Source organism: Periplaneta americana, chromosome 1, assembly GCF_040183065.1.
Source record: "Periplaneta americana isolate PAMFEO1 chromosome 1, P.americana_PAMFEO1_priV1, whole genome shotgun sequence".
NCBI classification, from domain to species: Eukaryota; Metazoa; Arthropoda; class Insecta; order Blattodea; family Blattidae; genus Periplaneta; species Periplaneta americana.
The window spans coordinates 103,161,353-103,188,750 of NC_091117.1; the positions used below are offsets into that span (position 1 = coordinate 103,161,353).

Here is a 27,398-nt window from a genome sequence, read left to right on the forward strand (position 1 = left end):
AAAATATTTATACGAGTACGTTTATATGTGCGCAGTCTCCATAGACTTCAAGCTGAGCAGCTATATGTGCCTTGTCGCGCTGGTTACGTCATCGCTCTCAGATGGAGCAGTCAGTATCGAGTTGGCTTCCCATCCGTGGGGTCCGTGTTCGATTCTCGGTGATAACTTTTTTTTATTAACGTAATTAATTTTTATACATGATACCTTTCTTCATTTTTTAAATTTTGTGTAGTGGAACGAATTATTTCGCAACTCTGGCTCCACTAGGAGAATTTAAAAAACTCTTGGGAGATCAATTTTCTTCCCGAAATAAAACAAAGATAAACAAACAAATTAAAGAAGAATAAAAGAAATACACATGTGGATCTAATACATTGTCCACATGCCACCGGCTTCTATCACTGCCTGGCATTTTCGGGGCATTCAGTCCACCAGATCGCGGAAATAGTTCTGGTCCTTAGCGAAATCTTCCCAGGTAGCCAGAACTTGATCCCAGAACTGATCTGGATTTTGAGGTGGGATGTCTCGATATTTGTCAATCCTCCTCTTTTTCATGCTTTTCCGTGAACCGTCTTTGAACGTTTATGGCAGTGTGCGCGGGTTGATTATCCTGCTGGAAAATTAAATTTCCATCGGAAAGAAAACAATTATAAATTCCAAGAATCCAGCTCTTTCGCTTCTGTTTTAAAGCCAGTGCAAACGTATCTTATCGCTAGCTATAATATAATTGTAATAAATGAAAGTTAATATACCAATTAAGTTTTGTTATGTTTGAATGCACATTATGTATTAAATTACTAATATTTCTTAGGTACCGGTATGTAGTTATAATAATCACTTTCATGTCTTAAAATAAAACTCAGTTGTATGTTACCTAGTTGACTAGTTTCAGCTTTGTCTCAGCCGTTTTTATGATATTCTAGTTTCTTCTAAAATTTTGAGTACCGGTACCACGATCTTCGTGACGCGGTATCTTTTGTGAATTTTTGTGTCATTCAAATTTTCAAAATGATCGGTTTTTAAATGGTTAACATTATCTCCATTTGACTCTTAATTTTCGAGCAGTTCCAGATATAACAATTCTGCTTCGAAACATTCCGCCATTTTATATTGCAACTAATGAATAATTAAAAATTTAAAGACGGAAATTTCTATCACTAAATTTAATGATAATTTTACTGGTTCGTTAGGCTAAAGATGTTTGGTGAGAGATAAAAATGATTTAATGAACCAGTAAATAAATTAATGAATCATTAAAACCTTAATGAAGCTTTGTGAAACCGGCCATAAGACTGGTAATATATAATTTAAAAGATATTTTGGAATATTTATATAGGGAAGATAATCTTTATAAGTCAACTGATTATCATACTGACGCTTATTTCGATGCTGAGCTATTATCCATTTAATATTGAGAAAATGTGCGATCTCAACGTGGCAAGAAATTGGAAGTCAGATTTTAATATCCTACAAACAGAAATAGGCCACTTGTTCCAGTTCACCAACTACTATTAACTCTAGATTCTATGTTACTGGCTCTTCAACTATAACCGATGTCAATAGTACTTCAAAATACGCAGTGAGTAAATAATAAAATGTTTCAGCAGCAATTGCTTCTTTAGGACGAAATTACATATAATTTATACATGGACCTGAATTAGAGAATTTTATATGATACGGAATTCTCCTCGGGGTTTTGTGTACAGTTGACTACACACACATTTGTGTAATTATTGTCACCTGGTGGTCATAATGCTGAGATTTTTCTAAACAGAAATTCATATTTAGCATTATAAAATATAACCACGCTCATAATAATTATTATTATTCAATAGTAGTCAATGCAACTTTCATTTATCAATTCTCTGTACTGTATGAATCATGGCTACTGTAACAGGTTATGATTTTACACATATTTCATGACTTACTCTACAGTACAGAATTTAAATAATAATATCAGCCAATAAGAAGTTGTCTTATATATGCAAAATCATTACCAACTGCTGTTGAGTAGTTAGAATAATATTAACGACAGCTAAAGTTAAATGTTGGTTATTTTAAACAAAATTATGTTGAAAAAACGGAAAACATCTTAAAAAACGTTAAAAATAAACCAGCTGTTAATTTAACATTTAAGCCAAATTAAACATTACTTGGAAAAACTGGCCAGTAGAGCGATGGGACAAACGCCGTTAATCCAAGGATTACTTTGGTAAACATCCTATAATATAATCGAAATATGGAATTTTGTCGCGGACTGCTCCTTTAATGAAGACATTTTCATACTTTCAAAGATATCGGACAAGAGTTCATCAAGATGTGTTGCTAGAAAGTCACTGAGCATGGGAAATGAATCAGACTTTCTATTGATAACTCAGTGAAACCATAACTTTAATTTCTTTATCGTTGCTTCAGTCTTATGAATGATGAACAGAATTAAAATTGGACTCTAAAGATTGGAATTTAAAAAACTAAAATTTTCATATTTATACGCAAGACTTATAAGCCAAGAGACGTCTCTCAGACGAATTCATTCCTGTTAAACTCTGTGTTTCAATAGTCTGAGATAAATAAAAAGTATTCCAGTAAACTGATAAAATCAGAGAACAGTTAAAATACCTTGATCCACGGACTCATTCAAATTATTGCTGATCCCCAGGAGTCCACAGACCACAGGTTAGGAATTGCTGTGCTGTGCAATAGCCAATATGATACTAGACGCAATAGCTTACAGAGGAGCAGGAATCGAGTCATATCATTATCTTACTGTCTGCCCAATTAGCATGAGACCAAGAAGGAATAAAACAATAAGCAACTTCAGAAAAATTGATAATAAGGATTATTCATATCAAGTAAGCCCCTTTTAAGACCCCATTATAACATGGTTATACAAAAACAAACTAGATAAACAGGTCCAGGAAACACTGATAAATGAAGACATAGAAGATGAATGGCTTAATCTTCAACACATTTTAAAACAAGCAGCAAACAAAAGCCTTATGTAAAAAATATAAATGAAATGAGAAGGAAAGATGAATGGCTTAATCTTCAACACATTTTAAAACAAGCAGCAAACGAAAGTCTTATGTAAAAAATATAAATGAAATGAGAAGGAAGGATTAAGGATGTGGAATGAAAATATTGAAAAAGTAATTTGAGGATAAACAGGATGCATACAAAAAAATTTTTATCTATAAAGAGTATTGAAAATAAAGTAGAATACCATAAGAAAAGAGCAATAACTAAAAGAGAAGTATGTAAGAGACTCGGAGAAAGCTGGGACAAAGTTTATATCTTTCTTAGAAATTGTCATAACTAGTCCTCAACCTAAAGTATATGAAGTCTTAAACAGCAAAAGAAAATGAAATGCCCATCTAAACTGTATTTCAAAAGAAACTTGGAGTACCTACTTTCATAATTTACTGACACAGCCACAATACTCGGATAATATTGGCTCAGAAGCTATTACTATGGTTGAATTAACCATAATTATTGAAAACTTAAAAATCAACAAAGCTCCTGGGCAAGATTTTATAAATAAAAAATTGTATAAATATTCAATTCAGAAGCTTTTACAGAGATTTCTCAAGTTTGTAAAGAATATGTGAAGATTTTATAACTTTATTTGAGAAGAAAAAATGGGTTTAGGAAAGGAAGATCTTGTAAAGACAGATTCTTTACGTTGATACTATTCAAAATACAAGACACATATAGCTTTTGTAGAGTAAAACTTTCGACAGAGTGAATAGAATAAATTACTATAGATTTAGCGTATGATAATGTCCTACAACAGTATATGCAAAATATTTATAAAATATATAAAGTGAATGTAATATAATTTAAACCAGATGGGAAATATATCTGAATTAAAAAAAAAAATCAATACTGGAGTTAGACAAGGTTGTGAATTATCGCCAGTCCTCTTCATCATCTACATGAACAGAAAAATAAAAGATTGGAAGTAAACACGACATGGATACACACCAATAAATAGACATTTGAAACTGGATTGAATCCTCTTAGTCAGTGACTTAGCAGCCCTTGAGTATTTTCAGAAGATGACTTGCAAAGATCCATTTATACCCTACAGACATTAGCAGCCAAATATACTTTGAAAATATCAACAGACAAAACAAAAATTGTGGTATTTCGTGAGAAGAAACCAGTACAAAGTAAAATTTGTTTTAATAATAAGATACTCGAAAGAAGAAATCATTTTTATTATCTTAGCTATAATGTCTCTACTCTTGAAGAAATGGACCTACCAGAGAAAATGAACAGATTACATCAGAACTACAGGAATTATAAATAGAATTATGAAACCATCTCTTATACAAACGTATACCAGATGTTGCTTGTACAGTATCTTACCACGATCTATATTAAGCTATGGCAGCAAAGCAAGGGCATTGAAGAAATCTTATGGGAAGAATAACAGCTTGTAAAATGCAATTCATGCTCAGAACAGTCGGGTACACTAAATCGTATCTAGAAAGGACCACTGATATTTTGTAAGAACTCAAAATCAAGTCATTTCTGGAATACATGCATCAGTATCAAATAAACTGGAAACACTGTCTTTCAAGAATAATCTCATATAGGATCCCCAGAGTTCTTTGTAACTATGGTAGTATGCTATTCTGATGATGATGGCTAAAATGTACAATATAAAAAGAGAGTATGTCACGAAGATGGAACATAGATTTCTTTGCAAAAAAACTTGTATATAATAATCAATTTCACTTAGGAAAGTGTGTTTCCATTGATACACAATTTCACCTATTCCTTGTTGTGATTGTGTGATGTATACCATCACTTGTCGTGCATGTCTGGATTTGAGTCCTGGTTATACCTGGGATTTTTCTTTGAAAAGTGTTCATAGTGACATTTGGGCTAACAAGGTCGCAATTGGGTTTTTCCCAAGGTTCTTCCATTTCCTCATGTTAGGAATCAACATCATTTCTGGTCCACCACTGAGGAGTAATGGTTAGCATGTCTGACCGTGAAACATGTGGGCCCAGGTTCAAATTCTGATTTGGACAAGTTACCTGGTTTTTTCCAGGGTTTTCCCTCAGTCCCTTAAGAGCAAACGCTAGGTAACTTTCAGCACTGGACCCTGGACTCATTTCACTGGAATTACAATGTTCATTTCATCAGATGCTAGATAACCATCACAGTTGATAAAGTGTTGTAAAATAAACAAATTGAAAAAAAGGACATTCCATCTGTTCTCCATTTCATTATCATTTAATACTTCCCATTCACTAGCTGGCATTGCACAGAGGAGGCTTGTTTAGGACGAAACCTGGTATTTAGTGAATGTTGGCATAGTCAGTTGGAGTGTTTTGCAAATGCACCTACCTGGAGGATTAACATAATAGATCATTAATGGTCAATTGGAGTGTTGGGTCATAATGATAATAAAACAAAACGAAAACATTACCATTTCAGTTTTTAATTTTATTTCACACAGTATAAAAACTCACGAAAATCATCTGATGAATCTGGGAATGGATCAACAATGTGTGTTTTTGATTCCAAATAAAGATCTATTAACTTTTTAATAAAAAGTTATTATTTTTCATAAAAACTCACAAATAATTTTGGAGAAATGTCTGTAGGCAGACAGACAGCATGTACAAAACAAAAAATTTTGGTGCCAGCAATGCTTAAAATATTTATTTCCTCAAAAATCTAGAAATCAATTTTTTCAGTGTCATAATACTTTGTATCAGGGATGGGTAATTGTGGGACATTTGCCAGAGAAAAATTCATACTGCCTGCAGTGCAAGCAATGAGTTGTATTATGCTTACGTCATCATTAGACACACTCAAATTTTGTGACTCGCAAAAATCGCGAAAATTTAAAAACATTGCAAAATGTTTTGAAACCTGTTCTTATGTAATTTGTAACATATTTACGTGTATTTCGACACATCAAGTACCCGCGAATTTTTTAAAATTTATCTGGGTCAGCGAATTTCTACTTTTACTCGAGAAATTTAATAGCATGTAGTGAAAAATCGTAAATTAAAGCCATTATTCCCCACGCTTCCCCCCCTCCCACATTCAGGAATTTATTAACACAGTACCAAAACAAATATGTTTGCGCTATAAACAAAGTACCACGCCATTATGGATAAAATGCAATGCTGACCCAAGAAAATTAATGCTGACCGTTTCTTTGGTGATGTAACGACGATATCCGTGAACACCTATGTTTTAGCTAACTGGAGAACAAATCTAGCATAACAAACTTGGAACTCTTATCATCTTATAACTATGAAAGTAAACAGAGTTTGTTAATGTAGGCTTATAATTTTTGTTTGTAATAATTAATGAGTAGATTAAACATACATTTGTTTTTTTATTTTTATTCTATACCTGAATTAAAATTAAATAGAGTTTCACATACTAGTCATTGAGAAGCTACTGTTTCTCACCTACTAATAAAATTCTAAACAGTACCTGTAGCATGCTGAGCTGTTTTAATTCAGGTATAGATGATCACAGAACCCAAGAATTTTCCTTTTTCAGCCAAGAATTTAATTATTTTACTCGAGAATTTTTACCGTTGTCACTCAAGAAATTTAAGCATTTTATTCACGAAATTTAAGGGTCTCTAGTCATCATATTGAATGAATATTGCGAACATGCTGGCTTATTTGAGTCACGTTTGTCCAAGTCTGCTTTATGCTTTGTATAATAACAAGTAAAAATATGCATCTTCATTGTATTATCCATATATTCTGTAGAATAATGAGTCCAAATAGCATACTAGATCTTCAGTGAGGTTCTTTTAGAGGAATATTCAGGTTGAACAATGACTTTGAGACAATAGCATTTTTTATTAGAAAGCATGAATTTTTTTAACTATTTAAAATTTTCAAAATTATTTTTGTTTTTTAAAATAGAATACGATTTTAGATCTTTATATTCCATTGGTATCAGATTTTATCTGGCAGTCCTCATAACATTTCAGTAAACCTAATAACTAAAATTTGTTAGACAGCTTATTTGATTCAAACCAGGACTTAATATAATAAATGTGTACACAGGATCAGCAGTGGAGTCGCTACTTGGAATACATGATCAAGCATAAGGATGGAAAACCTTTCCGAGATGTTCTTCAAAATAGCAGCACACGTCTTATTAATCTTGCTCTGGGAAACAGTTCTCAACAACCTCTGCAGCCAGGTATAGTGTGAGACATTCTACTAGTGACTTATGTTAACAACATTAAAACTTCAAATTTGCAACTCTCTCCCTCCTGTAGAATCTGAAGTAAAATTAACACATTTGCTATTACTTATTATTATTAAAATAAAAATATGATGCTCTAACTGATGGAAGATTGTGATAATAAATTGCCTTCTGTATTTATATGAATAAATGTAATTAAGATATCCCCTTTCTATAGGATTCACACATAAAAGAAATTCAAACTCTTAAGGTTAATTCTCTTTGGGTTTCATTGAAGATTCTATATGAGATATTGTTTAACAATATTCGAACTTTACCATCTTGGATAATAGAATGTCAACCACTTCGTTACAAATTTCCTTATGAATATTGTAATATGTAATTCATATATTACTATTTGTGTTGATATTAAACAACTACAAGAAGTAATTACTGATAATTTTATTATTAATATTGTATCAAATTTAGTGAATATACAGCCTCTGTTTAACACAATAACGGTTTTTGTACTTATTCAAAATCAGAAGTTCGGACGAAAAAAAGAGCGAGTGTATGCAGGTGTGCAGTTATTCAATGTATTAAGAAAATGTTCCTAAAAGTAAAATTTTGTTTATATTTAGTGTCCCCTTCACTCTATAGAATCTGTTTAAAATGGTGATGTAATATTTATGGAACAATGGTGAAATGATAGAGAAAATAAAGAAAAACCTCACCTCCAATATTTTTTCCACCACAAATCTCATACGACCTGCAGGATATCGAAATCTTATTCCTTATGAGGGAAGTCATTATCCAACTAATGTACACCCTTTGACATGGGAAATGGCCGCTCTCCTGTAGCATGAATTTGTCTAGGTGTCATTTAGGTGAATAAGCAATTCACATGGGAATGTATTAAGCATTGAGATCCAAAGATAAAGTCAAGTTGTAGCAATGACATATGTATGTCTCAAAATGATATACGTATTCCCTATAAAGTCTTTATGGCTTAGCGATAGAGCTTTTTCTTCTCGTTCCCAAGACCTGACTTTGAATCTCTCTACGTGAAAGACATGCATGTAAATATGACATATACGATGATTCCCGAGCTATTTTGAAGTGGGACAGTCTCTGAACAGCAACCAATTTCGATGTCAAAGGGTATACATACAGTAAAACCTCGTTTTAACGTTCATGCTTTTAAGAACAATATCAATGTTATTTAACATTCAGCTAACAGATTTACAAGTATCTTCATGAATTCTTTAAGTTTGTCCCTAAGAACTGTCAAAGAAATGTGATTTGTAACACAAATATGAAAGCAGATTAATGACATAATATTAATCTCAAAATGTTATAAGAGAATAAATTCAGTTTGAAGGATAGCCTAAGTCTATGAGATAAGTGTCTGGAAAGAATGATGCACACTTTGAAGTTAGAAGTCTGAAATGTTTTCTTATTATCCCATTTCAACAATAATTGAAGATCATGGAAATGCTTACGATTTTGATTAAAACTTTTTATAATGTGAGGTGTAACATTAATGTGACTTCTGGTCCAGGATTAATCTGGTAGAGTGTTTTAAAATTCGACACAATTATAAACCTTAGGAAATAACTGTTAATTGTGGGATTTTGCGTTAATTTCAGTTGATAAGGCAGAAATGCAATACCAGAGTATACGCATTACTTCACTGCTTATTAAACTGGATGACCAGTGGCTCTCATCACAGCACCAACTTGTCAACGCATATAAACAGATCTGGTGTGATGATCAGTACCAGGTATGTTACTTTTTATGAATTTATCGCGTGTTGATGGCTACTGTGCAGTTATACTTGAGGGAATATGTGCTGAACCTAAGACATAAATTAATTCAGTAAACCTAAAATTGATATGTGTTAATAAAGAAAGTCTTGGGATTAAACAATAATAAATTAAATATTCTTTGCTTTCTAAAGCCCTCTGTCCATATACAGTGTGTCCCATAGAATCGCTACCACAAATAAATCTGAATATCTCCTAAACTAATAGTGACAGAATAATTGGATTTAGATTTTATGTTAGAAAAACACACCAAGTTTCAGTAGATCTCCACATGTGCGCCTCTGGTGGCCCGAACAATATCAAGACGATATTTTATCTCCCTCCATGTGTTCCGCAGCATTACAGGTGTGACCGTTGCTTACGAGATTACACAAGCTGGCGCATAGAGCTTGAAAAACGAGTCTGAAGTGGTTCCCTCGTAATGCCAATTCCGCCGCTCGGAGCGCTGTTCTGCCCTATATATTCATAGCAGAACACTTAAAAGACATTGACATTTGGGACATTTAAAGGACTCACAATTGCTTATTAAATGCTTCGTACAATATTTTATGGACAATAGACGTAATTTGCAAACTTCTACTCCTCAATTATATTACAATAAAAGGCTGTCATTCTTGATATTAAAACATATTACATATAAACTGAGGGACTGTCTGCTCTGTACTTCAGTTCATACACCAAACATTTCCGGAAATAAATTAACTTGACATCTTACATATACGCACTATAGCCTACCCTTTTCACCTAATATTATTAATATTGTTATTAATTAAGACATTGCAACTAATTAAGGTACTGCATTATCTTTAATTTCCTTGAATTCATAATTAAGCATTTGCAAGAAGGCGTAACTTTTCCCTCTCTTTTAAAAAAATACGAACGTCACAATAATTGAGAAGTATAATTATTACGCGATTTTTTCTTGCAGTGGTGAAAACATTTCTATAAGCCTACTGATTAATCTATTGAGCATAGTAATAGTAAACGCTGTAGTATTCTTTTCTGAAGCCAAGATTTTCGCAAGAACTGAAGTGCGACACATGTAAAGATGAGGAAATGTCCCTCTTTCTTTTGGGAAAACTTGTGAAGCCACTACTGGACAATATTGCCAAAGATATTTCCAGTAAATACGAAGTGATTAGGAAACTTAATCAGAAGCCCCTAAATAGAAAAGTGCTGAAAGTGCAACAAACTGGGCCATTTCTTAATTACATATAGAACACTGGAACTGACTATCTACAAGGACCCTCGTGTTATAAATATTATGATTATTTCAGATTGTGATACAGTTATAAGCGCACATTCCTAAAATTTAAAAGTAACAATGAGGATGCCCTATGTTATAGGAAAGTTTTAAACGTGTACATTTAACTTTTTTATGAATGATTTCCTGATCAAGATTTTCATTAACTATGTGCCAAACTTTTGAAGTGAAGAGTGCAGTGAGAAACTGTTGGACATCTGATCAGTATTTTAATCATGTGCTGGTTACAGTACATTAGATGTCTTCTTGAATATACCTGATGAGGTATGTATATGAAGTTTGTATCGTCAGTATTCAAGTAGCCTACTTATGTATGTAATTTTTATTATCTGTACAGTAAAAATTTAGCTTACGTGATAGTATGAAGTAATCTCTCACGAAATAACAAGGAAGAGAAAGGTGCTTAAATTTAAATATTGAAAACAGGGTGATAAGAAGAAAATAATTTTTACTTCCTTTCAATTATTAATGAAACCTGGCCACTCACCATTCGCAGTTGATTTCTATGGTTACAGGTCTATTCTTCATATTCTGTAGCTTTCAAATAATTTCTAAAATAAATATTACGCCTACTTAGCTCTTGTAAAACGAAATTTTCACTTTCACTTTCAACGGAACACTCACTTATATTCAGTTCTTGTATCTTGCAGTAAATTATCCATTTGTGATCATCTTTCCAATATAACCTCCCATTGAAACGACCACTTAAAATCATGAGCTAGAATTTATTATTTTAAAAACATTTCCACGTTCATACTGTTATAATTGTTATGAACCACAATACAAAAGACAACACTGTGAAATTGGATTAATTTACCAAGATAAACATCAATACCGGTAGTATAAAATCACATATAGGCCTAGGCTATATTATTTCATTACTTTATGGTCTTAATTAGAAGAATTAATTGTGAAGAATTTACAAATATGCTCAAATAATTTATGACACCTCTTATAGAAATGTAAAAATATGTATGTACATTTTGAAACAATGGGTATAGCACCACTTGAAAATGTTGAGCACTTTAACAGTAACTTGTAAATTGTTCCATCACGTTGTCTATAGTGTTCATTTAATGTAGCACTTTTAGAATGAACGTGGTTCACATACATAAGAAGAAATGACGATGGAATGAGTCGAAGACATACAGTTTTCTTTAATTTTTAGCAAATGATGAAGTTGAATATATACTGTTACTTCATATCTTAAAATAAGTAGAGTTGCCACCATAGATGTAACACCTCCGTAACACCTGAAATGAATATAAAATAAATTAATGTATTGGTAATGATACAAGAATAAAAAGAAATTAGGCTAGACATAACCTCACAAAATTACAAACACATGCTAAAACAAAAAAAAAAAAAAACAAAAAAAAAAACTTCACGTATCCGTATATAATAAAACTAGATATTCTAGATATAATTTGATTCACACGATAACCACCTCAGCCTATTTCGCAGCAGCCATTAGTTACCAGTTTGAGGTGCATTACCTAATCTCATACTAGCCTTGTTAAGTTCTCTTACCTAATTCACTGATAATTACGTAACAATACACAGGTCTAAAATACAGACAAATATGCATTAATTACCTAATAAGTACAGCATGAAAATAATTCATTACTTTTGTCGGTATTTTCTAAAAGAGAAAGGGAAAACAGTAACAACATTATCTTCAATGTTTACATCACGTCGTTCACATTTTCATTAGGCCTATATCAGTAATGCTTGGTAAGTGAAACAATGCATGAAATTATTTTACATTTCGGGTCACATCATTCGAGAGTCGGAAAATGCAATTCGCCACTTTTAACATAGCATTGCTTGTTATATGAGAGAACTTTGACATTTACCTTAACCTATAAAGATACGACCTGTTGGTACAGAGTTCTTCACATAGCAAAACACAGACAATTTTCGAATATAACTTAGCTGAACAAACTTCAAATAACACTGTAATATGCTTGGCATATTTGTAATATTCGTACTCAATGAGTAATGCACAATTAATCGAACTATTTTCACGATGCACAATGCTTTGTAATGGTACTATTCATCATTTCATAGGGCAGAGAGGCGAACCTAGTGGCAGAAATTGTCATGACTCACAGAGACCTACTCTCGATCGTGCTATGCGCCAGCTTGTGTAATCACGTAAGCAACGGGTGTGACGGAAGCACAAACGTCTATTATCCGCCTTCGGAGGTCAGCCAAGTCCTGTACTGGAGTTCAATAAACAATGCATATCCCCAAAGAAAGAAATCTAAGGGGATCAAATCTGATGACCTTGGAGGCCATTCAATGGGACTTGATCTTCCGATCCACTTGTTTGGAAATTGTGTGTTGAGGTAGTTTCGAACTTGATTGGCATAATGTGGAGGGGCTCCATCTTGCTGGAAGAAGAACTCATCCAGTATTTGCGAGACTGCATAGTTCTCCAGCATATCTAGGTATGTTGTCCCTGTCACTGTGCTTTTAGCAAAGAAGAAAGGTCCAATCACAGTATTACAAGTCAAAGCACACCACACATTAACTTTAGGGCTATTACGTTCATATTCCATTACGACACTGGGTTTTCTTCTCCCCATATTCTACAGTTATGGCGATGCACATTACCACACGTGTGAAAAGTTGCTTTGTCTGAGAATGCAACATGGTCGAGGAATCCATTGTCATCATCATTGCGGGATAATAACACTGCATTAGCGAACTCGGTGTTTGGATTTATCATTTCGCTGCAGTTTTTGCACAAGTTGGATTTTGTATGCTCTAAGTCACAATCTTTTATGGACAATGTTGTGAACAGTTGACTTCGGAATACCCAGCTCTGAACTGGCCCATCGAATTGATTTCCTTGGGCTGCTTGCCTAAAATCTTCAACTTTAGCTGCGGACACTGCTTTTTTGCCGCTTACCTTCTTCCTTAACACAGAGCCTGTTTCCAACAGCTGATTATATAATTTCACAATGGTATGACACTCTGGAGCATTTGCACCATATTCCTGCCTAAATCGTCTTTGCACTGCAATTGGGAACTTCAATTTGGCTAACCAGTAACAACAATTCACTTTGTGCTGTACCATGAATTCTGCCATTTTAACTCTATGTGTTGTCATACCCTGCGCATGCACACTAGAGTCATAATTTTCATTGTTACCAAACTTGGAGAGTTTGTACATAAGGCAAGATGAGAAACATATTTCTAAATTCACTGAGTGACAAGAGATTCATATTTCTTTGTGGTAGTGATTCTACGGGACACAGTGTACAAACAAATTTTTGTACATTATTTAAGAAAATGCTCTTTCATAAATTGGATTTAAGTATAGACCATTTGCACATTTGTTGAAATGTATGCATGTTGTATGTCCACCAGCAGGAGCTCCATAGGAAGGTGGACTGTGTGGAGTACCAGCACTGGAAGGAACCAAAGCTCATTGTCAAGATTCTTCTCCACTTCTTCTGCCATCACCCTAATGACATTGACCTTTTATTCCAACTACTACGGGCACTATGTGATCGATTCATACCTGACTTCCAGGTAACTAGTAATTAGTGTCCATTTATGTATGCATATGCCAATCATTTGCTCATTGCATGGGTTTTTTAAATAAATGAGTAAATATAAATTCAATTAAAACCTAGTAAACATGAACGTGATTTTTTGTTAGGTTCTAATGCTTACAAGTAAACATTCTCATGGGGGCAGATAAAAAAGTTAATTTTTTTTCTTCCACCATGTTAATAATGTCAAAACAAGTGCCTATACAAGTTTTGGTCTCTTGAGTGCAATTACTGGAGCCCCCAAAATGTAAGTTTCCCTGGCGTCGTTTACAGAATACGGAAAGATTAATTGGAACAGATATAGATATTGTTGAACTATTTTCAACATATTCTTTACTGGAAATGAGGCATTTGTCATACTGTGGGATCAATTTTTGTAACCCTATATCGTAGAAGTCTGCCACCTGGGATCGGAACCAGTGTGTGGCAGCCGTCTGCACCTACCTGTTGATCCCATGGTATAACAGACGTTTTAATTCCAGTGAGGAATATGTTGAAAAATAGCTCAACAATATCTGTACCCATTCCAATAAATCTTCCCATGAAATTTTTTCTTTCTCTAAATGGCCCCATGGAAATGTACTTTCTGGAGGGATCCTTGTAATTGCGCTCATAGCCAAAATTTGCATAAGCACTTTTTTGACATTAGTAATATGGTGAAAGAAAAGAAAATAACTTTTTTTTCTGCCCCCAAGAGAATATTTGCTTGTTAGCCCTTGTGGAACTTCTCCATTCACCTTTTTGATCATAATAACAATGAACCATAAATCTTTAAAACGTTGTAGTGTACGATCTCTGAGATTTTATGCAACGTCACTTAGAATAAATAATGCAGTACTAGTGGTGGGTATTTGACTTTGTGTTACTCATTTAAGTGTCTAAGTGTCCCAATGTATGAACGATGTGCCAAAGCTATATTACCATTGTAGACCATGAGAGGTGAACTGCATAGCACCACATGGTGATGATGATGATTAATGGAGCAAAGATAGAATGCCAATACACAGTATAAAAGAGGTACAGTAGGGACAGCTAGCTTATTTCGCTGGAACGAATTCTGAGTGCACATATCACAAAACAGGGTAAAGTATGTGGAATCTCCACCAAATGGTTCTGCATATATACAGTATATATATATATATGATATCTGATAGGGTTGGCATAATTTAATATAAACTGAGAACATTTATTACTCATTTTTTAACAATTTCAAAGACATGATGCAAAGGAATGGCAACATAACCATAATAATCATAACTTCCGTATGTAAACATTCTGAAAATATTCACTAGTAAAATTGTTGCTAACATTCAAGTCGATGGTTGATGAGCCACATAAGAGATAATGGTGTCAGTTTTGGTGAAGTATGAACATCAACAATGATAATTGACTTGCTAATAACGTTATATTAGCGATGGATATTATTTCATGCTAGTAATTTATACTTAGGGCTACATGCTGCTGCTGCTGCCGCTGCTGCTGGGCTTTGGCAACGAAGCCATTAGCGCTCTTGCTCTCCATTATTTCTCTACTTAGGGCTACATGATTATTTGTATTATTGACAGCAGGCCTAATATTTTGTATATTGATAGTGATTTTGGTTTCCAAATTGGAATTAACATACACATTAAAATTTCGAACTGTATCGGTTGAATAGGACGTCTCTAAATAAGTGAAACCAAGCCAAACCTCGGCTATATAATTACCCGATTAGGTTGATATAGAGTTCTTGGGTCTAGCTATGAAGGAGAGTGATTCAAAAGATATAAATTTTATATGAGCAATGACCATTGCCCATATAGTAACATGCCATACTTTGAACTCAGTGAAGACATTATTTCCTGAGTTCGAACCGTGTATAGATATAAGTAATTAGTATATGTATGAAGAAGACATTCAAAAGAATGTCAAAATTCACATACATAATGATTCTTGCCCACATAGTAACAAACCATTGTTTGAATCTTGTAAGGGAATTATTTCCAGAGTTCGAGTCTTATAAAATTATAAATAATTAGGGTTTGGTGTAAGGTTCTTGTGTCTAGCTATGAAGGAGTTAAGAATTTGTATTACTGACTCAAAGGTCTTTTACAAGAATGGAAGAAAGTGAGAATTTAAATTCATATTAGGCCAATTTAATTTTTTTTCTTTTACAACAATGGAAGGAAGTAAGAATATTGTAATTCAAACATAGCCTATTACAGCAACAGAAAAGTGAAAAAAAGTTACCAGGATTAATTTAACTGTTGTCAGTTAATTTTTATCCTCCAAGTGCAGCACTCCATAATGATTTAAGGATTACGTAGTTATGTGATAAAAGTTGAGATAGATAACACTAGTCTACAGCATTTTTTGTGCCGACAAACAGAATGCTGATTATTACCAAGTCTGATACGCTGATTACGAATATGTAATTAGATTTTTTCCATCACGTCAGGTTTCTGAGCACTGCAACAATATTACATTTTATGAATAGCCATAAATACAGTGCGGGCGGGAAGTAACTAGGTATTATTAATTGGCTGCAGCATTTTTAATATCGATGGAACCATAATGAAAATAGTGTGTACATATAGGTCATTAAATAGAGTTTGAACTTTTACGCGTCTGTAGTACAAATAGTGGCCATGAGAGGCAGTTCGCGCAACAATAGCAAAGATGGTCAATCACCTGTTTGTTCGCGAGCGAGTGCAGATTGGTACACGCTATTAAGTGTGGAATTCCGTTGTTCTCGTTCAGAGACAGTGGCATACAGTAAAACGAAGGACTGTCACAATCCGTCCAGAGACAATAAAGAATATTGGAAGCACGGATTCAGGGCGCTATCACCAATGCCCCACGCGACTTCCTCCAGAAGACTGTGGATTCCATTACCGGCCGCTTGAAGAAACTAGTGGAAGCCACAGGTGCCTAAGTTTAATTTTGAGGTATTCATACGTATTCTCACTTAACAAGGTACATATGAAATAAATTTCAATAATTTAGCATTATAAATATAGAATTTATACGCAGTTCTCAATACCTAGTATATATGTAGCACTTCTTTGGTTTCCATCCATTAAACAAAGACCCTCTTAAATTGACACATCTGAATTATGGTTTGCTGATACTTGAAAGATAAGATAGACTTAGAGGGTGCCTGGTAATGAAAACAAAGACAGTCAGTCTGTACTTTGTTCAGTTCGGGTGTAGAAGTTTTGTTAGCAGAGTGAGTTGTTCTGTGTGAAATGAAATGAAGAAGCAAAGGTGTAGTTGTAAAAACCCTCCGAATATATTTTGTTACATATGTGGTGAGTTTACTCCGAAATCTCAGAGGCGCAAAATTATTAATCTTGTTAAGATGGCATATAAATTTTATTTCAATTGCGGCCTTGGCGATCAGGATCGTGTCTGAGCACCCCATGTGAGTTGTAAAACATGTAATGCAAGACTGACTCAGTGGTTAAAGGGCAGGAAAGAGCACTTACCTTTCGGTGTACCAATGGTGTGGCGTGAAAAAAACAACTACGAAGATGACTGTTATTTCTGCTTAACCAATGTTACTGGATTTTCTTCAAAAAATAAGAGACTTATTCAGTATCCTAATCTTCCATCAGCTATAAAACCAATACCTCATGGAGAAAATTTACCTGTTCCCATTCCACCTTCTACATGGCAAGAAGAATCGGAATCTGACATATTGTCATCTGATGATGTGCAACCCTCTACATCAAGGGATGATGTCTACATTCGAGATGAAGAGGAAGAAGAGAAGCCACATTTAATAACGCAAGTAGAACTCAACGATCTGGTACGTGATTTTTACTTAACGAAACAGCTGGCTGAGCTTCTAGGATCTCGTCTTCAGGAATGGAAGGTGCTGGATAAAGATACTAATGTTTCAGTACTTAGAAACAGAAATAAGGACCTATTACCATTTTTCATAGTTACAGGTTCTGGAGTTTGTGCATGCAGCGATGTAAATGGGCTGATGTTAAAACTAGGTATTGGATATAATGCTGAAGAGTGGCACTTATTTATAGAAGCTTCTAAAATTGGACTGAAAGCCGTTTTGTTACACAGTAGCAATAAACTTCCCTCTATACCTGTAGCATACAGTGCGGCAATGAAAGAAACATATGAAAACATGTGTCATATTCTTCAAGCCATTAAATATGAAAAACCATTGTTGGAATATTTGCGGGGATCTTAAAGTTATTGGTCTTCTACTTGTAATGCAGAGTGGATTCACTAAATATCCTTGTTTTGTATGTCTCTGGGATAGCCGGGATACTCAACATCACTATGTAGTCGAGGAATGGCCAAGAAGAGAAGATTTCACTCCCGGAGAACATAATGTAAAATTTAAACCTTTAGTTGACCCACAAAAAATATATCTCCCTCCTTTACACATTAAATTAGGACTCATGAAGAACTTTGTGAAAGGTATGGACACAACAGGCGAAGGTTTCAAATATCTACGAAGAATGTTCCCTGGCTTGAGTGATGCAAAATTAAAAGAAGGAATATTCATTGGACCTCAGATTAAAAAAGTGATGGGTGACCAATCTTTTTTAGAAAAATTAACTCCAAACGAACTTGCAGCATGGGAGCCATTTAAAAGTATTGTGAATGGGTTCCTGGGCAACAAGAAGGAAGAAAATAGTGACGAACTAGTTCGGAGTCTCCTTCAAAATTATAAGAATTTGGGATGCAGGATGACTCTCAAAATTCACTTCCTGCATCTCATTTAAATTTTTTTCCTAAAAACTTGGATGCAGTGAGTGACGAACAAGGGGAACGCTTTCACCAAGACATTTTACAGATTGAACAGCGCTATAAGGGGAGATGGGATCCATCTATGATGAGTGATTACTGATGGTTCCTACAAAGAGAGGATACTACAAAACACAAAAAGAAAAGTGTTTTAAAGCGACGCCTGCCTTCTACTACGTAAATGTAAGTAGCCATGTACATCATTATAACATGAAGGATACTTCATTTCTACTACTAACACTATTATAATATTGGAATATTATGTTTATGCATTCTGCATTAGATATTAAAAGTGTGAACTGCTTAGATAGTATCGAAATTTTCAGAAGTGTAATAAGGGCAATAACTGAAAATCTGAGGGTGCTGTTGAAAAATGGGTTCCATTTTTGGATTCAGTATAGCAGATATGTGGATAATAACAATATTTCATTTCGGCACAATTTTCAAAGTTAAAATTTGTAGACTAGTGTAATTAATAGGCCCACTTTGTACACCTAGGTAGTTAGACCTACATTTGATATACCAGGTATAGAGTGAACACACATTTTCAATCGTAACAGGTTACCTCAAATTCGTGTTTATTTATTAAATGTTTCCCTGGTGTATGTATTTTACAACATATTATGATCAAAGACGAAATACAATGGATATGAAGATATTGAATAAAACTGTCAGCACTTCACTAATGGTGTAGGTATTTTATTTTCAATTATGAACAATGGAATGGCATATGTATTGTAATATTATTACTGTAAATTATGTTTTGGACCATATACTTACGTAGTTATGTGTCATAAGAGTTGAGATAGGTAATTATTAGGCCTAATTTTTGCACCTAGGTACTATAGTTAGGCCTACTAATTGTAACAGGTTACCCAAAATTGTTGTTTATTTATTAAATGTTTTAATTTTCTTTAAACTTATTCATTCATTCATAGTGTTCTGCTCAAGAGCAAAGTTTCACTGCAAACCCAGCATTCTCCAGTCTTTCCTATTTTCTGCCCTCCTCTTTAATCTCCGCATATGATCCATATATCTTAATGTCGTCTATCATCTGATATCTTCTTCTGTCACGAACTCTTCTCCTGTTCACCATTCCTTCCAATGCATCCTTCAGAAGGCAGTTTCTTTTCAACCAGTGACCCAGCCAATTCCTTTTCCTCTTTCTGATCAGTTTCAGCATCATTCTTTCTTCATCCACTCTTTCCAACAGAGCTTCGTTTCTTACTCTGTCCATTTCACATGCTCCATCCTTCTCCATATCCACATTTCAGATACGTCTATTTGCTTCTCTTCACTTCGTTGTAATGTCCATGTTTCTGCCCATACAATGCTACATTCCACACAAAGCATTTCCCTAGTCTCTTCCTTAGTTCTTTCTCCAGATGTCCGCAGAAGATGCTCAATGAGACACAAATATCGCAAAGGAGTACAACAGTAAATAGATAAAGTTTTATCTGAAAATTTAACATGTCTAAACAGCTGATAATTAAAATCAAAATCAGCTGTTAGTTTGCTGACACTAGTGACATAGTTGGATTCATTGAGAACTAAACTTCGAGCTGGATTTTAGTACCAGCAACATTAAAGGAGCTGACAAGAGCTGTCCCTACTGTATCTTCTTCATATACTGTGGCTAGTAAGGGAAATGGGAGTATCTTTCAATAACCTACCACCCAACACACCACAAATTCCACTTTGATTCACCAAGATTCGAACTTGGAAAGCTGATGCTGTGGCCACTTGGCTGATGGTGCACCTTTTGTATTTAAATGTGTGAATCCTAAAAAAATCGATTTTAAGAATTATATTTGAGCTTCTACTTAAGTGGTGTGCAACTTGAAAATGAGTCACAGTCCTGCCATCTATCTGCAGTATGCAGAACCCAAATCACGCAAGTGAAGTGGGTAGGCATTAGACACACACACATATATATAAAACAAAACAATTATCTAATATGGACTTCTTCAGTCGTGAATTTTATACACTGATAAAATCTTACATCATAAACTACTTTTATTACCTAACTTATATAATAGATGAAAAATAAACAAGTGGCCACACAAGAATTTCTTTTCTGAATATTGCTGAAGAATTATCGCACCAAGACAAATGGAATTTGATCAAATCCAACTTCATACATGTTCTCATAAAACAATACTGGCACTTGTTATTTGAGCACACTTGAATCTCAGTCAGTGTTCATATCCACAGAAGCATTCATGCGTCAGAAACATTTATCTCTCTTTCCATTTTGTTATGTCTCAAATTTACAAAATATCACTTCTGTTAATGGAGTTGATCCTTGACACTAATACTTTATTTTGAAAATAAACTAAACCAAAACATATTAAGTAGATGGGAAGAATGGACATTCTCAACATACACTGTCGCACTTCAAGTTATGTTACAATGATGTATTTGACCTCAACTGGTGCCTACTAGAATATTACTCGTAAATGTGTATGTTGTTCGGGTTTATTTTTTGATATTTTGTTAAAGTGTGTTTTTTTGGTGTGTCACTGAATTTGGACAAACTTGTATACTATTTATTGTTCATAATTATTTGCTACTGATTTTGTTGCTCTTGTACAGGGTGATGTTGATTGTAGCAATGGCAGTAGTCGTCATTGCTGTGATCACCATATATTGGAATAATTAGATTGTTTTGAACTCGTCGTTTTTATGTTGTTGCAGTTTCTCAGAGACTTCCTGGAGAATGTAGTAGCACAGAGTTACACTGTAGAATGGAAACGATCAGCTTTCTTCCGTTTTGTTGAGCACTTTCCAAGCCCCACAATGTCTCAGGAGCTCAAGTCAAAAATCCTGCAGTTAGTGCTGATTCCTTGCTTTGCACAAAGCTTTGAGCGAGGTGAAGGAGAGAAGTTGGTGGGAAGTCCTGCTTCTCCTGACCAGGATAATCCAGACAATGTAGTGTCTGTGTTCATCAGTAAGGTCAGTTTCCTAATGCTGAATTGAGAGAATATTTTTAAGTTTTGTGTTTGTGCATTATTGCTGTTCAGTCATGTTTATGTAGTATAGAATATATTTAATGAAATAATAACAAAACAGTAAAACTTATTCTAACGTTTCTGTTTTATGATTTCAAAATTCTCAGCTACCATAAAAACATAGTAATTGATTGCCACATTTACTTACTTCTTACTTCTTAATATGTGTGTCCAGCTATAAGCTGAATATACAATGTCCACTGTAGATCAAATATGCAATTGTCCAGAGCTGCGGATTGGTGAGAATTTTATGTAGCGATTGGTTTTTCATTCTTTCCTGTAGTTTATGGTTGGTGTTATTACATTGAAGTTGTTGTTGTTGTTTTCTAATGCCAGGCATTTGACAGTAAAGTCATTTGACCTCTTGCACTCCAATATTTTTCAAAGATATTATCATGACCAGCCACTGAAGCACAGATTTTGAGGTGTTCCGAATCCATTTCTTGGTTTGAGTTGCACAATGGATAGTTAAGGGACTGATATATTCCAATTCTATGCAGGTGTTTGGCCAAACAATCATGGCCCGTTGCCAATTAAATGCAGCTACAGACGATTTTCGTGGTAAATCGGGAATTAACTGTGGATTTTGATGCAGAGAGTTCCATTTTTTCCCTTGGTGTTGTGTTATCAAATTTTGTTTGTTGAAGTCTAAATATGTAGATTTAATAAATCTTTTCACAGAGTAATACGTAGATTTAGTAACAGGTCTGTAAGTAGCAGTGCTGCCCTTCTTTGCTAAAGCATCCACATTCTCGTTTCCCAGGATTCCACAATGGGATGGTATCCATTGGAATACAATTCTTTTATTGAGTGATATTAATTGAGAGAGCATTTTATTTATTTCTGCTGTTTGAGATGAAGATGTGTGTTTAGAGACTATTGATAGAATAGCTGCTTTGGAGTCTGACAATATAACTGCATTCCTAAATTTACTGATGTGGCATAGAAGATTCCTGAGACTTTCACTTATTGCAATGATTTCTCCATCAAAACTTGTTATTCCATATCCAAGAGATCTATAAAGTGAGAAGAGACAGCACGTAACACCTGCACCGGCACCTTGTTCTCTGGAGATCAAGGGTCTGTCGGTGTATAAATGAAGCCAGTTTTGTGGAGGGTACCTACTATTAATTCTCTCTAAAGACAATTGTTTCAGTATTTCAGTGTTTACTTCTGATTTCTGAGTTTTCAATCTACAGAGAGGACTGTATGAATGCCAATTGTTTCCTGGTAATCTGATAAGTTTTTCATACTGAATCAGTGCTTTTTCTTCTATTGTCATTTTGATGCTGTTAATATTAGTGGGGAATCTCATAGAATCTATTGGAGTTGTTTTGATTCCACCAGTAATGAGTCTGAGAGCTTGGTTTTGAACATATTCTATGTCGTTTATGAAAGGTGAAGTAATTAAAATTTCTCCGCAGTATGTCAGCTCTGGCTGTATAAACATTTTGTATGTAGTGTTCAAAGTATTCCTAGAGCATCCCATTTCTTTCCTGCTAGTCTTTTTAGAAGGGAGAATCTTTTACGAGCTTTTTCAGAAATGTATTTCAAATGGTTGCTCCATGTTAACTTACTATCGAAAATAACTCCAAGATATTTGGATTCATAAGTCCTAGGAAGGTGTTGGCCATTGTATTGGATATTGAATTCTCTTTCTTTTTTACCGAATGAAAATATTTGGTAGTTACTTTTGCTTAAATTGAGTGTCATTAAATTTGATGTATTCCATTCATGTAGTTGATTTAGAGCTTTAAGAGCAGAATTTTGAATTTTGTCTCTATGTCTGTAAGATCTGGAAGTCCACAAAACTATATCATCTGCAAATAGTACTGTTTTCATGTTTGATTCCTCTAATAGGGAGGGTAAGTCATTTATATAAATATTGAATAAATTTATGCTGAGGACAGCGCCCTGAGGTAGACCTCGATATGTTTGTCTGTAACTAGAAAGTGAGTTATTGAATTTAGTGGCAATGAATCGTTGACTAAGAAATTCTGATATCCATCTGAACATATTGCTGGAGATACCTAATTTCTGGAGTTTTAGTAATAATTTATTTCTCCAAACAGAGTCATATGCTAACTGAAAGTCAATAAATATTGCCAAGGTATCTTCTTTCTTGTTAAAACTGTCTTTTATTTCTTGGCCGAGTTGTATGACTTGTTCATTGGTAGAGTGTAGTTGTCGAAAGCCAGCTTGTCTTGGTGATACAAGATTTTGGGATTTTAAATACCAAGTTAATCCCTTGGAGAACATGGACTCCATGGTTTTTGCTATCATACTTAATAGTGCTATTGGTCGATAACTATTAACATCATGAGCAGGTTTCCCTTTTTTGTGAATTGGTACAATGATTGCTTTTTTCCAAGCTGCAGGAATTGAAGTGTTCCATGAAAATTGAAAATGGATAAAAGTACAGACTTGGCTTTTTCCCCCAGATGTTTAAAAAATTCGGAATGAATGTTGTTGGGACCAGGAGATTTCTTGGTTTTTAAATTTTGTATAGCTAGAGTTAATTCTTTGGAAGTAAAATTTGATGAAATATTTCAGGTTTTGTACTAGTAATATTGTTTTTATTATTTTTATGTAATTCTCTTTTGATAAATTTGTCAGTTTTTTTGGTATTGGGATGTAATCTGTGAGAGTTTGAGTAGTGTTTATTAAATGTGTTTGCTATATCTCTACTATCTGTTAGTGTTTTGTTATCAATAATAGGTTGTCTAGTATTTTCTTGTGTATTGGAAATATTCTTCAGAAAGTTATATGTTTTAGCACTATCGTTTCTGTAATTAATATTTTCAATAAATTTATTGAAACTGTTCTTTTTTGCTGTTATGATTGCTTTTTTAAGAATGGCAGTCTTCTTCCTCCTATCTTGAGTATCTTCTGGTGTTATTACATTGAAGTAGGATGTGTTTTATTGTTTCTTGTTCTGTTAAACATTTTTGACATAGTGGTGACTGATAATTTAAAGCGATGCAGATAAGATTCCATAACAAGGTGTCCAATTCTAGCCAGTACAACATAAGTTTGTATCTGTCTGGGAATATCACAGTAGATTTTAATATTGTTGGGTTGTTTCAAAATTTTCCACAGCGCCCTACCTGTTTATTCACTTAACCACTCTTTTTTCCATCGCTTATTTATCATGTTATGAACATTACTTATTATTCTGTCGAGGGAATCTGTAGGTTGTGGTATTGGTAAAAGGTTTAATGCAGTTTTTGCTATTTCACCTGCTATCACGTTACCTTGCACTCTGCAGTGGCCTGGTATCCATTGAAAGGTGATATATTTATCATTTTTAGAAAGCAGATTTATTAATTGCACAATAGGTATAACTCTGAATGCATAAGCAATTGGTGTGTATTTGATTATTGTTTGAAGGGCTGTTTTTGAGTCTGTGAATATGTAGATCTGTCTATAATAAGAAGCTTTGCAGCTGCATCAGTAGCAAGTAACTCTGTGTCAAGGCCTGAGACAGAAGAGCATGGGATGAAGTACTTTTCATGTGTTGAAGGGATGTAGTATCCAGCTCCAGACTTGCCTTCTTCAGATAGTGATCCATCTGTATATATATGAAAGTGATCATCATATATTTCGTTGAGAGTCTCAAGTACTTCTGTCTTTAATATTTTACTGTTGGTTTGTTTTGTATTGTTACATGGCAGAGATGGAAAGGCTCTTGGTTTCTTCCATTCCCAGGGAGGTATGTCATGAGTCACTGGGATGTTTGCTATGTTGTTTGTATTCAATATGGTGGGTGCTTGACTGATTGCTTATCTGAAGGATTGTTTTGGAGATTTTGGTTCTGGATTCAATGTATGTAGTGGGTTTTATGGTGATGTTAACTGTAGTTTTTTTTTTTTTTATGAACATTCTTTTTTGTATATGGAGATAAGAGGTTCAACATTCAATTCAATTTCCATAGAGTTGATACGCGTTGTTTTGGGACATCCTAAGTAAAGTTTTAGTGCTGAGTTTTGTATTGTTATCAATTTCATTATATTTGAATGTGCTGTATGTCCTCATATTTCGCATCCATATGTTAATTTTGTTCTGATATATGCAAGATAGAATCCGATCTCCACTGTCTGCTTGCTATAATTTTCAACAGGTTGTCTTTTCATACACTATTGTACAATGTAATATATATGGTGTTTCCATAATAATTTTCCATCAAGTGTGATGCCAAGAAGTTTGGGATTTCTATTGAATGCTAATTGTTCATTATTTATGGTTAAAGTTGGCTGATAGTTTTTTAAGAGTACCTTCATGTAAGAACTGTGTATTCTGTTTTCTTTGAAGAAATGGTGAGATTCCATTTTGAGACCCATTTAGAAATTATATTTAAAGCCATTTGTAATCTACTTCTGGCAATTTCTGGAGTAAAGTGTGTGGACCAGATGGTGATGTCATCTGCATAAATACTAATTTTTATGTATTGAGTTATCATGCAACATGACATTGAACAGTGTTGGACTAAGAACAGAGCCCTGGAGAATTCCATTTTGTATTTTGTGGTTTAGATATTTTGTTGTTTACACATGTTTTTTTATGTATCTTTCATTAAAAAAATTGTGGATGAATTTTAAGATTTTCCCTCTGATTCCTATCTTCATTAATTGTAACATTATGGATTTAAGAGGGATTCTGTCAAAGGCTACTTCCAAATCTAACATAACAGCGATTGTCGTTTCTTTATTCTTGAATCCAGAATATACACTTTCTGTGAAATATAAAACTGCATCTATAGTGCTCTCTGATTGTCTAAAACCGAATTGATAATCATTAAGTAAATTCCAGAATCCATGTTAATCTTCTCTTGACTATTCGTTCAAATAATTTTGAAAGGCATGATATTAAGGATATGAGCCTGTATGAGCTTCATTGAGTTCTCCCTTTATTGGGTTTCAGAAGAGGAATAATTGTGGCTATTTTCCAATCTGCAGGGTAATGTCCAGTTTCTCAGATTTTATTGAAGATGTTAACCCTTCATGGACCAAGGGGGGGGGGGGGGGGTCATTTTGTGTCCACACATTTTTAATTTGGCTATTAAAATTGCAATAACGTTATTTTGAAGTTCATATTCCATGATTGTGTCAGAAAAATTTCAAATTTTATGAATCTATAAGAAAAAAATATATTTTCAAATGATCTGCCCTATTTATTTCATGAAAAGTCTATGTGGACACAAAATAACCCCCGCTTGGTCCAGCATGTAACTATTTTTTAATATACTAAATTTTGAATCAACATTAATTATGGTGCTGTCATAACGTTTTAAATTTAAATATCGACAACAATGCTGTATACTACATAAGAACATGTTTCACTGTTATTGGTAGCAGGAAACGCTTTTAGTAATTCAGTTGCTCTGGATCTGTGAGCAGTGTTAATTGTATGATAATATAAATATCTAGAAACTATGAGTGATAAAGACCTAAGTGTTGTTACTGAAGAGGAAGAGGAGGAAAATTATGATCAAAGTGGAGATGACAATGTAAGTGAAAATGAAGACACAGTGTATGATTTAGAAGAGATAAATGTAAGTGAAAGTGAAAGTGATACGACTGACGATTCGATTGATTATATTCACAACAGAAATACCAATGTAGTTACATATGTGGTGAAAAGTGGTAGGTGTATATACCCACTCCACTTCGCCCTGCTCGAAGAATCATTGCTAACCGAGACTATGACCAGCAGGTAGAGTAGACAATTTATATGAATCCTTTATGAAATCCATGGATGATGATATAGTCTCAAAAATTCTACAACACACAAATGA

The 27,398-nt window shown here is 34.1% G+C and overlaps 1 protein-coding gene across 6 annotated transcripts in view; it reads left to right on the forward strand.

The window, feature by feature from the left end:
* The window catches only part of Nipped-A (Transcription-associated protein Nipped-A), a 494,348-nt gene that overhangs the window by 238,201 nt on the left and 228,749 nt on the right, over window positions 1-27,398 (forward strand). For 4 of the 6 annotated variants that reach the window (XM_069825168.1, XM_069825181.1, XM_069825178.1 and 1 more), the window contains exons 28-31: window positions 7,059-7,197; window positions 8,832-8,965; window positions 13,651-13,815; window positions 21,291-21,548. In XM_069825168.1, the coding sequence (XP_069681269.1) occupies window positions 7,059-7,197; window positions 8,832-8,965; window positions 13,651-13,815; window positions 21,291-21,548 (696 nt within the window). The remainder of the gene's footprint in view (window positions 1-7,058; window positions 7,198-8,831; window positions 8,966-13,650; window positions 13,816-21,290; window positions 21,549-27,398) is intronic. The other 2 variants (XM_069825174.1, XM_069825182.1) reach the window with 1 other exon arrangement.